Source organism: Chionomys nivalis, chromosome 11 (genome assembly GCF_950005125.1).
Source record: "Chionomys nivalis chromosome 11, mChiNiv1.1, whole genome shotgun sequence".
NCBI lineage: Eukaryota > Metazoa > Chordata > Mammalia > Rodentia > Cricetidae > Chionomys > Chionomys nivalis.
Genome location: NC_080096.1, coordinates 47,963,953 through 47,975,166, shown reverse-complemented (window position 1 = coordinate 47,975,166; position 11,214 = coordinate 47,963,953). Strand labels below are relative to the sequence as shown.

General features: G+C 47.7%; 1 protein-coding gene and 1 pseudogene across 1 annotated transcript; both read right to left on the bottom strand.

Annotated features, from left to right (window-relative positions):
• Positions 1-2,705: 2,705 nt before the first annotated feature.
• Positions 2,706-3,884, bottom strand: LOC130884225 (protein NYNRIN-like; annotated as a pseudogene).
• A 2,022-nt stretch (positions 3,885-5,906) lies between these two features.
• Positions 5,907-7,656, bottom strand: LOC130884226 (uncharacterized). The gene has a single exon (XM_057785251.1). The coding sequence runs from the start codon at positions 6,668-6,670 to the stop codon at positions 5,942-5,944; it is 729 nt and encodes a 242-aa protein (XP_057641234.1). The 5' UTR covers positions 6,671-7,656; the 3' UTR covers positions 5,907-5,941.
• Positions 7,657-11,214: the final 3,558 nt, after the last annotated feature.

Here is an 11,214-nt window from a genome sequence, read left to right as displayed (position 1 = left end):
AGTCTCTATTGTTCTATTTATCAATAAGATTCAGAAGTCAAAGACTGGGTTGAAAACCTGCTAGGTGAGAGGGGCAACTTGCTGACCTTGCTTTTTGGCTGGAGAGATTACAAGAGACACTGTCTCTTCCCTCATCCCAGAACCAAACAAACTCAGATTCTAGTCCTTTCCTTCCTTTGCGTCTTCTCTATCCAAATTGCTGGCTTCTCTATGGCAAGTTTGGTCAGTTAGTCACTAGCTTTGCCCTCTGACTCAAGGTATTGTTATGCCCAAATCCACGAAGTCCCCCAAAAGCCAACAAGGAGACGAAGTTCCATATTAAAAACAAAGAGCCTTTATTTCATGCAAGTTTGCAAACTCAGTCTCTCCACATGTCAGTTAGAGTTGGATTTTTATAATAGTAAAGGTGGGGGTGAGGGATTTCTGAGGTTCAGGACCCATGATTGGCTGACACTTGTCTATGGATGTCCTGGTGAGTGTGTGCTGGCAGCTGATCCTATCTACAGTGGTTGGAACTTTAGGCATTTCCTTTGGATGGTCCGTTCTTGGGTGGTACTCAGGTAATCTTAGTTTATGGTCCTTCCTGCAACCAAGTATTGCTTCAGGGTAAACTACTGAGACTCAGGCTTCCCTTAAACTTATCAATGGTTGAGTCCTGCTCTGGCAGGTGATAATGGTTGGAAGTAAAGAACTTCCTTTGAGTGTTCTGTTCATGTTTAGCTCATGGCTGGCTCCTACAGGTGTAACTTTTCTCGGTAGTCCTGGGAGTGTCAGTGCAATGAAGATGAAAATATCCCACACCAATTCCACGTTGAATAATGAATCAGGGGGTGGGAGGCAGCAGTAGAGAGGGGTTGGCTATCCAGATGTGAGACAGAAGTGCCTTGGAGGAGGATGACATCAGCAGTGGGGGTGGAAAGAGAGCAGAGAGTGTGGATTTGGGCTTTCTTCGGGTTAGGCCAAGGGTATAGGAACTGGGGTGGGGGCAGGGAAGAAGCTTAGAGAATGGCAGTGCCAGTAACTGGGATGAGGAAGAATGGGCCGGTGTTCTAAGGTCGGGAGGGGGTTTGGAAATCTTAAGTTCTGGTTTGGTTTTGTTTTCATTTTACATACCAACCACAGTTCCCTCTCCCTCCCTCCTCCCACTGCCCCCACCTCTGCCCTTAAGTTCTGTTTGATCACTTTGTCTGTGTGAGAACATAGCTCTCATCTCAAAAGGGACAGGAGATAGTTTATTCTGGAGCCAAATGTGGGTGACCATGGCCCAGAAACAGATTCAGGTCACCCCAAATTCCATCTTCCGGTATGGTGCTTAGCAGCTTCATGAAGTTGAAAGACCCCCGGTAGGGACCTTCCCTCAGGTGGAGACCCCGGACCCACAGACCAGGCCGAGACCACGAGTCGGATGCAAACTGCAAGAGGTTTATTAGGTAGACACAGGTACCTGCGGGCGGCAAAGTCTTTCGGAGGACTTGCGCGCCTGTAGACTGGGAGGAGGACTTTTTATAGGAAAGAGGGCAGCAAAAAGCAATTTACAGAAGCAGAAGCGTGGTTATCAGAATGAGGCGGGGGGGGGGGTGGTGGCATGAATGGTTTTCCTCTCCCAGCATGGATGTCTGGCAGCAGACATCCTGCTCTTATCTTATAGGTATCCTACTTTGAAGTCATCCTGCTTTGTAGATGTCCTATCTTATAGATATCCTGTTTTCCTCTCACGAGAGCAGGCTAGCTGCTGATCCTGAGAATCTTTCAAGCAAACAGGACGTTCTCCCGGGGAGCCTGCTAGCTGCGGGTTCTGAGGAGGGGGTCTGTAGGGTCTTTCATTCCCCCCTTTTCTTTTATCACAGAGTTAAATCTTTTACTCTAAGCAGTTAGGGAACCTCGGTTTCTTGTTGTTGTACCATATGATACTGATGGGTCAGCACTAGGGCCTGAATAACTGACAGCCTGTCTTTCATAAACTGGACCAAGCGGTTTAAGATGCAGGGCCCAAACAGGAGTATCAGAAGGAGGACAATCAATCAAGGGACCCATCAGAGGAGACAATAGAGTCGTAAACCAGGGAGACTTATTAAACCACCCTTCGAACCATCCCTGTTGTGATTCGAGCAGCTTTTGTGTCTGTCTTTACCTCTCTCTAAGCTTTGTCATAGTGTGGTTCGCATAGAAACAACATTCCTCTTTGAGTGCTGAGCATAACCCTCCCTCTTGTAAAAACAACATGTCTAGCCCCCTCCTGTTTTGTAGGGCTACCTCTGAGAGGGGGGATTAATGACTCTTCAAGTGCGCTAACCGATTCTTCCAGTGCCTTGATATCAGTATGCATGGCTGCCTGAAGTTGTCTAAATTGGCTGGTCTCCATAATCTACCTCCTGGGGTGGCGTCCTGGACATTGGTAGCGGTAGCGACATCATAGCAAGGGCCACAAGCTTTTCCCCCGCAAGTCCAGGGTCCCCTTCCCGAGTACCCAGGCGTGGTTCCTCGTCTGAGCGTGATTAGATCCCAGATGGAGGAGGGTTTCCAGTAAGCCTCCCCCGTCGTTTCACAACCCCATTGGGCACAGTAACCGTCCCCCGGCCCTCCATGTCCCTTTTGTGTGTTTTGTCCTGGACAAACATAGAAGTCTTTGTTCCTGGTCCCATGTCGTCCCCCTCCACCCCCCGGGTGATGGCAGTCATATCCCGGGAATGTCGCCATCCCCAGTCTTAGTAGGGCCCATATAATGATCCAAGGGCCCCACGGGTAAGCCTTATCTTTAAGGGGTTTTGAGTGCGTTGGGCTCTCCATGCTGGGGTTGCGGCGGGCTCCATTTTGTCAGCTGTATGGGCGGCCTTAACGTGTGAGGCGTGGATCCAGGCTGTGATGCCGTCAACCTTTAGTGCCATTGGGGGTCAGAAGGACAGTGTAAGGGCCTTTCCACTGAGGTTCCAAGTTTTAGGTCTGGTGTCTGCGGACACAAACAGTATCTCCTATCTGGAAGGGATGCGGTTCCACCGGCTGGTTCAGTTGGTCTTGGTAAGCAGCGGCGAGTGGCCTCCAAACCTCTCTCTGCACAATCTGTAGACACCTGTAAATGAGCCTCCAGAGAAGGACTGTTAGCAAAATCGGCAATGTTTGAATTAAAGAAATTTATAAATGGGGAGGAGCCCCATATAGGATTTCAAAAGGAGTCAGTCCATGAGGCCCCAGGGTGTTGTGGGCCCTGTACAGGGCCAGTGGTAAGAGGAGCACCCAGTCTCTAGTGCCAGTTGCAAGCGTTAATTTGGATAAGGTCTCCTTAATTGTTCTATTCATGCATTCTACCTGTCCTGAACTTTGGGGTCTATACGCACAATGTAATTTCCATTCGACCCCTAGGAGTTTGGCCACCTACTGACTTACCTGGGAGACGAAGGCGGGCCCATTATCGGTGCCAAGACTTGAGGCATTCCGTACCTGGGAAATATTTCTTCCAAGAGCTTTTTGGTCACCACCTTTGAGGTTTCGTTTTTGGTGGGAAAGGCTTCTACCCATCCTGAAAAAGTGTCTATGAACACCAGGAGGTATCTGTACCCCTAGAGACCTGGCTTAACCTCTGTAAAGTCGATCTCCCAATGTACTCCGGGACAATGTCTCCGTGCCCGAACTCCTGGACCAAGCTTGATTCTGCCTGCATTTACCTGAGCGCAGGCTTGGCATTCATCAGTCACTTTTTGCAGGGCTCCGTCCCTGTTCAGGAGGTATTGGCCTGACTCCTGTCTGTCCAACAAGGTTTTCATCTTCTTTGGCCCCAAATGAGTCAATTTATGCAAGTAGTCTATTATTTTATAAGTATGTTTTGTTGGCATACCAATCTTTTCCTTGAAAACCCAATGTTGCTTTTCGGGGTCATATGTGGCCCCCATTTTCTTTAGGAGATCAATGTCCTCTTTACTATAGGGTAGCGAACTGGAGGCTTGGGCCTCTTCTGGGTTCGTCAAGGGGAGAGCTTGGGAGGTCTTGGTTGATTTTATAGCAATCTCTCAAGCAGCGTTATCTGCCAGCCTATTTCCCTTTTCCTCAGGGCTATGGCCTTTTTGATGCCCAGGGCAGTGCATAATACTTAATTTTGGGGGCAAAAATAAGGCTTTCAGGAGTGCCAGTATCTCAAGTTTGTTTTTAATTTCCTTTCCTTCTGAGGTCAGCAGCCCTCGTCTTCAATAAATTTCCCCATGTATGTGAGCCATGGCGAATGCATATCGGCTATCCGTATAAACATTCAGTCTCTTACCTTCTGCCATCCGGAGTGCCTAGGTCAGAGCGATGAGTTCAGCCCTCTGGGCGGAGGTGCCTGCTGGTAAGGCTTCTGCCCAAACTACCTCAGTTTCTGTTGTCATTGCTGCCCCCGCCTTTCGTTTCCCATTTGCCAGGAAACTGCTGCCATCCGTATACCAAGTATAGTCAGCATCTCGGAGGGGTTGATTCGTCAGGTCCGGTCTGGTCCCGTGTGTTTCTGCGAGGATCTGGAGGCAGTCGTGGTGTTCCGGGTCCTCAGGCAGGGGGAGCAAGGTCGCGGGATTAAGAGCGACCACAGGTCCGAATTGCACCCGGTCCGCATTCAGGAGCAGGGCTTGGTAGTAAGTCATGCTGGCATTGGAGAGCCAGCGGTCTGGAGGCTGCTTGACCAAGGCTTCCACCGCATGGGGTGCCAGGATAGTCAGTGGCTGGCCCAGGGTTAGTTTACCCGCGTCTTTAGTGAGGACTGCAATAGCTGCTACCATTCGCAGACAGGGCGGCCACCCTGAAGAAACTGGGTTGAGTTTCTTTGAGAGATAAGCTACAGGACGCCTCCAAGGGCCCAGTTTTTGAGTTAGGACCCCTTTGACGTAACCCTTTCTCTCATCCACGAACAAGTCAAAGGGTTTGGTGATGTCAGGGAGGCCTAAAGCAGGGGAGGCTGGTAAGGCTTTCTTAATGTTTTTGAAAGCCCTCTGCTGTTCCTCTCCCCAATCAAACATTGTCCCTTGTTTAGTTAGAGGATACAAGGGTGCAGCCATCTCGGCAAACCCTGGGATCCAGAGGCGGCAGAATCCCGCTGTTCCCAGAAACTCTCGCAGCTGGCGGGGGTTCCGGGGGGCAGGGATGTTAGTGATAGTCTGTTTGCTCACCTCGGTCAGCCATCTCTGTCCATCTTTTAATTGATAACCTAGGTAAATGACTTGCTTCTGGCACATCTGAGCCTTCCTGGCTGATACCCGATATCCTAATTGTCCCAATGTCTGTAGGAGGGACTTTGTGCCCTCCTGACATTCTTTCTCTGAAGCGGCGCCAGAAGGAGGTCATCAACGTATTGGAGCAATGTCAGGGTGGGGTACTGGACCCGAAAGTCGCCAGGTCCCGGTGCAGAGCCTCATCAAAGAGGGTCGGGCTGTTCTTGAATCCCCGGGGGAGCCTAGTCCAGGTCAATTGACCCGAAAGACCAAGATCTGGGTCCTTCCATTCAAAGGCAAAAAGGGGCTGGCTCTCCGGATGCAGCCGCAAGCAGAAGAAGGCATCCTTTAAGTCTAATATGGTATACCAAACGTGGGATGGTGGCAGAGTGCTCAATAAGTTATAGGGGTTGGGGACCATGGGGTGCATGTCCTTCACCCTTTTGTTGACCTCCCTCAAATCCTGCCCTGGCCGGTAGTCCCCAGTCCCTGGTTTCTTTACTGGTAAAAGGGGGGTATTCCATGGTGACCGGCAGGGGATGAGAATGCCCTGGTCCAAGAGCCTCTTTTTTTGCAATAAGCACATTGGTCCCTGTCCATTTTGGCCCCCTTCCTTTCTCCCAGCCTACCTCCCTCTCTTTCTTGTCCTTGAACTACAGTGGCCAGCAGCCTGCTTAATTCTTTATTCTGTTTCATGTCTCTTTCCTCATTTATTGGTTGCTCCTCTGAATATACTTGTAAATTCTCCTTTCCTTCTCTCTTTCTTTGCCTCTTCAGCAGATCCTGTATTGTATACCCCTGCAGACCTTCCAGCCTCTGTAATTTACTTCTGATATCCGGACTGGACTGCCAAATAAAGGATATTGAAACACTAATGGCCTGCCCCGGTTCCCCGGGTCATAGGGAGTATACATTCTGTATGCTTCCTTAAACCTCTCTAAAAAGGCAGAGGGAGTTTTCTCATTCCCTTGTATCACTTGCTTTACCTGAGCCACATTAGTGGGGCGGCATGCTGCCCCTCGGAGACCCGCTATAAGCAGCTGGCGATAGAGGCGTAGGTGTCCCTTACCTGCAGCTGTGGTGAAGTCCCAATCAGGTCGCGTCAGAGGGAAGGCCTCGTCAATTTCGTTAGGCAAAAGGGTTGGGTGACCGTTGTCGCCTGGAACGTTTCTCCGAGCCTCCAAAAAGACTCTTTGCTCTTCCTCTGAGGTCAGCAGGGCTTGCAAGAGTTGCTGGCAATCATCCCAGGTGGGCTGGTGGGTGACTAAAATAGACTCGATTAGATTAGTCAGCGCCACTGGGTTTTTGGAAAAGGAAGGGTTATGCTGTTTCCAGTTATAGAGATCAGAAGCTGAGAATGGCCAGTACTGTTGCTGCCCATTCGGACCCTCTCGGAGGGGAAGGGCGTGGGAGGTGGAATCAGGCGGCGGCTCGCGTCTGTCCCTCTGTTGGCCAGCCATAGGTGAGAGGGCCGGGGATTCTTGTGGGGGCCCCTCGGCCATCGCCGCTTCAGGTCCCTCTGGGCTATCTGATCCTGCATATGGAGGAGGCTCAACATTTTACAGGGTGTGTCAAACTTTTCCAACTTCTATAAGCAGTTACAAATATCATCAGGTCAATTCCAGTAAGAGTACAATGACAGACATTGTTGTTACTAAATACCATCAGTTCCAGTCTCTGAGGAACAGTTAAAACCCCAATTTTCCCCCCTTCTTAAGTGAAGAGGGGTTGTTAACGATTGTCCCATGGTACCAGATTTAGACTCGAGCACAAACAGATATACAAAAACAAAGAACATATTTAAACACAAAAATCCAACAATCAGACACAAACAATATGGACGCTCAGCACGGCTTTGGCGCAAAACCGAAAGCAAAACTTCAGATGGAGACTGTGAAAAATCAGGCTCCGGCCACCTTTGGAATGTGGCCCGTCAGATGAGCACCGAAAAGGCTCCAGATTCAGACCCAAGTCAGCAAAGCAAGACTTTGGGATACAGATTGAGCTCCGGAAAAAGCTGCCACCTAATTCAGGGCTCCAGACACCCTTGGAACGTCTTCCAGGGCTGCGGGGTGGAAGTCCGAGCTCGTCAGCTCCTTCCTGGGCCCGCCAGATACAGAGCACCCAGATCTGAGTGTACAGAGTTAACAAAGCACAGAAACGACGCAGACACAGACTAACAAATCGGTGCTGGCCAGCTTACCTCCCGATGGTGGGTCGGTGGTCCCTGGGTGGGGGCCTTCAATTCCCGGCCAACGCACCAAATGAAAGACCCCCGGTAGGGACCTTCCCTCAGGTGGAGACCCCGGACCCACAGACCAGGCCGAGACCACGAGTCGGATGCAAACTGCAAGAGGTTTATTAGGTAGACACAGGTACCTGCGGGCGGCAAAGTCTTTCGGAGGACTTGCGCGCCTGTAGACTGGGAGGAGGACTTTTTATAGGAAAGAGGGCAGCAAAAAGCAATTTACAGAAGCAGAAGCGTGGTTATCAGAATGAGGCGGGGGGGGGGTGGTGGCATGGATGGTTTTCCTCTCCCAGCATGGATGTCTGGCAGCAGACATCCTGCTCTTATCTTATAGGTATCCTACTTTGAAGTCATCCTGCTTTGTAGATGTCCTATCTTATAGATATCCTGTTTTCCTCTCACGAGAGCAGGCTAGCTGCTGATCCTGAGAATCTTTCAAGCAAACAGGACGTTCTCCCGGGGAGCCTGCTAGCTGCGGGTTCTGAGGAGGGGGTCTGTAGGGTCTTTCAAAGTTTTTATAGTAACAGAACAAAGAAAGTCTCAGATCAAGTCACTTTTTCAAAAGACATCGGTGGCAACATTAAGCAGGTGGTTAGAACAAAACAGAGAAACCTCAGCCTCAGATTCTCTGTGGCTCTTAGACAGTGGGTAGAAACTGGTCCTTCTTAATACATTTCAAGAGCTTTTCAATCCGTTAGTCACAGGTGGTAGGTCTGACCCAGAGGTGGGCAAGCGATGGCTGTTTAGGGGTCTAAAAGATGCCCAAGGCAAACTACAACCTCTCCAAGATCCAGTCAGCCAACCAGTCTTCCGGGAAAGCTTCTTTGTGGGGATTCTCCTTCACAGTAGGCGGTCAGACTACTTCCTCTTTGTACAGTGCCTGCCCCTCCCCCACAGCACAGCCACTACAGAATTTGTTTTCAGACAAACCCTTCTTGTATCTCTTCCCCCAGTCTCACTCACAGATGACTTGGATACATGGATACTCAGGATAGTCTAAATGACTTTTCTTGGGGGAGATATTTGTGCAGAAACCTTTAAGAAGTGAAAGTAGGCCTTCAAATATCCAAAGTAAAGATTTTGCAGAAAAAAAAAGCGCGAAAGCTCAGATAGGGGAATAGGTTTGCAAAGTGGGCATTAGAAGGCCGGTATTGCTTGCACACAAAAGATAAGGAGGAAAATGAAGGGAAATGAAGGTAGAGGGGTGGCCAGGGCCAGGTGGCATAGGATCTGGTAGACTATTTTACACAAAGCAATTTCATTCTGTCAGCCTGGTCTACAAAGCAGTTCCAGGACTCACTAGGTTAGGGCCCTTACCCAGAGAAACCTTGTCTCAAAAACAAAACAAAACAAAACAAAACAAAACAAAACAAAACAAAGGAGTACGGTACAAGCTTTCTGAGTGGGTACAGATGTTTGACAACGAAATTAATGACCTGAGTTAGCTCTCTGGAACCTATACATTGGAAGGAGTAAAATAACTTCTACTAGTTGTCCTCTAACTTCCAAACACACCGTGGCATGTGTATACATATCTCTGCAAATTAATTAATTAATTAAACATAATATTAAGTGGATGGCACATAAGGAATGATGCTTGAGACTGTCACTGATCTCCCCATGCAAGTGCACACAGTGCACCAGTGCTGGGCTTGCAAAGCAGTCACCTTAGCTCTTTTAATTTTGTTTTGTTTTGTTTTTTTGAGACAGAGTTTCTCTGTGTAGCCCTGGTTGTCCTGGAATTCCCTCTGTAGACCAGGCTGGCCTCAGACTCACAGAGAGCGATCCACCTGCCTCAGTCTCCATAGTGCTGGGATTAAAGGTGTGCAGCAACACCGCCTGGCTGTCATTTCGGTTCTTCATCCTATTTTATTTATTTATCTATTTATTTATTTATTTATTTATTTATAATGGTTTTTATTATGCTATATATTTTTCTCTGCTGCCCTCCCTTCCTCTCTCCTCTCTTTTAACCTTCCCCCAAGGTCCCCATGCTCCCAATTTACTCAGGAGATCTTGTCTTTTGTCTTCCAATGTAGATTAGATCCATGTATGTCTTTCTTAGGGTCCTCATTGTTGTCTAGGGTCTCCGGGATTGTGATTTGTAGGCTGGTTTTTCTTTGCTTTATGTCTAAAAGCTACTTATGAGTGAATACACAAGATATTTGTCTTTTTGGGTCTGGGTGACCTCACTCAATATGATGTTTTCTAGATCCATCCATTTGCCTGCAAATTTCAAGATGCCATTATTTTCTTTTCTTTCTTTTTTTTTTTTTTTAAAAAATATTTATTTATTATGTGTGTATGCCTGCAGACCAGAAGAGGGCACCAGATCCCATTACAGATGGTTGTGAGCCACCATGTGGTTGCTGGGAATTGAACTCAGGACCTTTGGAAGAGCAGGCAATGCTCTTAACCTCTGAGCCATCTCTCCAGCCCCTGCCATTATTTTCTTTATCCCATTTTAGCTTTCTTCATAGCATCTATCCATATCTCATATCGTTATATTTATTAGTTTCCCCTGTTTTTTTCACAAGCTTCACTAATAGAACTTTCAAATCTCTGTCACTATGACATGATATGTGCACATCAGGGTTTTAATTTGCATTTTAATGAGCATACTAGTTACTTTTCTATCGCCGTGATAAAACGCCTTGACCAAAAGCGACTTAAGGAAGATGGGGTTTATTCGGCTTCCGGTTCCAAAGGGATAAAAGTCCGTGATGGCGGAACAGAAGCACGGCAACAAGGGTCAGGCTTGGCATCTGTAGCAGGATGCTGAGCGCTCACATCCTTTACTAGTAGCACAAAACAGAGAAAGCAAACAGGAAGTAAGCGGAGCTTCTTACGTTCAAAGCCCGCCTCCAGTTACATACTTCTTCCTGCTAGGCCGCACCTCCTAAACTTCCTCCGACAGCACCTTCCACTGGGGACCAAATACATCAGCATAGGCTCATCTCATTCAAACTACCACATCAAGTAAAGTGAAATTCACATGACAGTTTCCTATAGATGATTAGTAGAAATATCTGTTTTCCTCATTTTAGTAAGGATAACATACATGTTTTAGATCCAATCTCCCCTTCAATAAAGTGATTACTTTACAGTAAGTCTATCATTTATTCTATTTTTTATGTCTATTCCCTTACATGAAGAGCTCAAAAAAATTTGAAAAGCACGTATACTCAAGTGGCAAATTGTAAGTAAATGTATGAATATTGAGTAAAAGAATGTTAATATGGAGGTTAGGTCCAATTCCCAGCATGCACCTAGTGGCCCACAACCATCTGTAACTCCAGTTCCATGGACCAGACGCCCTCTTCTAGCCTCTGAGACCATCCGGTCCACACGTGATGCACAGACATACATACAGGCAAAACACCCATTAACGTCATAAAATAAAGTTTTAAAAAAGAAAGCAGTATGATCACCATTGCGGCAAATACTCAATTTGATTTTTTTCCCCATGAACTTCTGAGTATTGTTAGAAAATTATTCTAGCCTGGCGATGGTGGCGCACGCCTTTAATCCCAGCACTCGGGAGGCAGAGGCAGGCAGATCTCTGTGAGTTCGAGGCCAGACTGGTCTACAAGAGCTAGTTCCAGGACAGGCTCCAAAGCCACAGGGAAACCCTGTCTCAAAAAACCAAAAAAAAAAAGAAAAGAAAAGAAAAAGAAATAAAGAAAATTATTCTATAACAATACCCTCTGTTTTTGGCATTCACGCCTTGGGTAAGCCACTCTCCTTGAATGTGGGTGAGACCTGTGGCTTGCTTTAACCAGGAGCATAGGCCAAACA

Bases quoted from the DNA above. Each gene is read 5' to 3' on its own strand.
- LOC130884226 (XM_057785251.1), bottom strand. From the start codon at position 6,670: ATGGCCGAGGGGCCCCCACAAGAATCCCCGGCCCTCTCACCTATGGCT.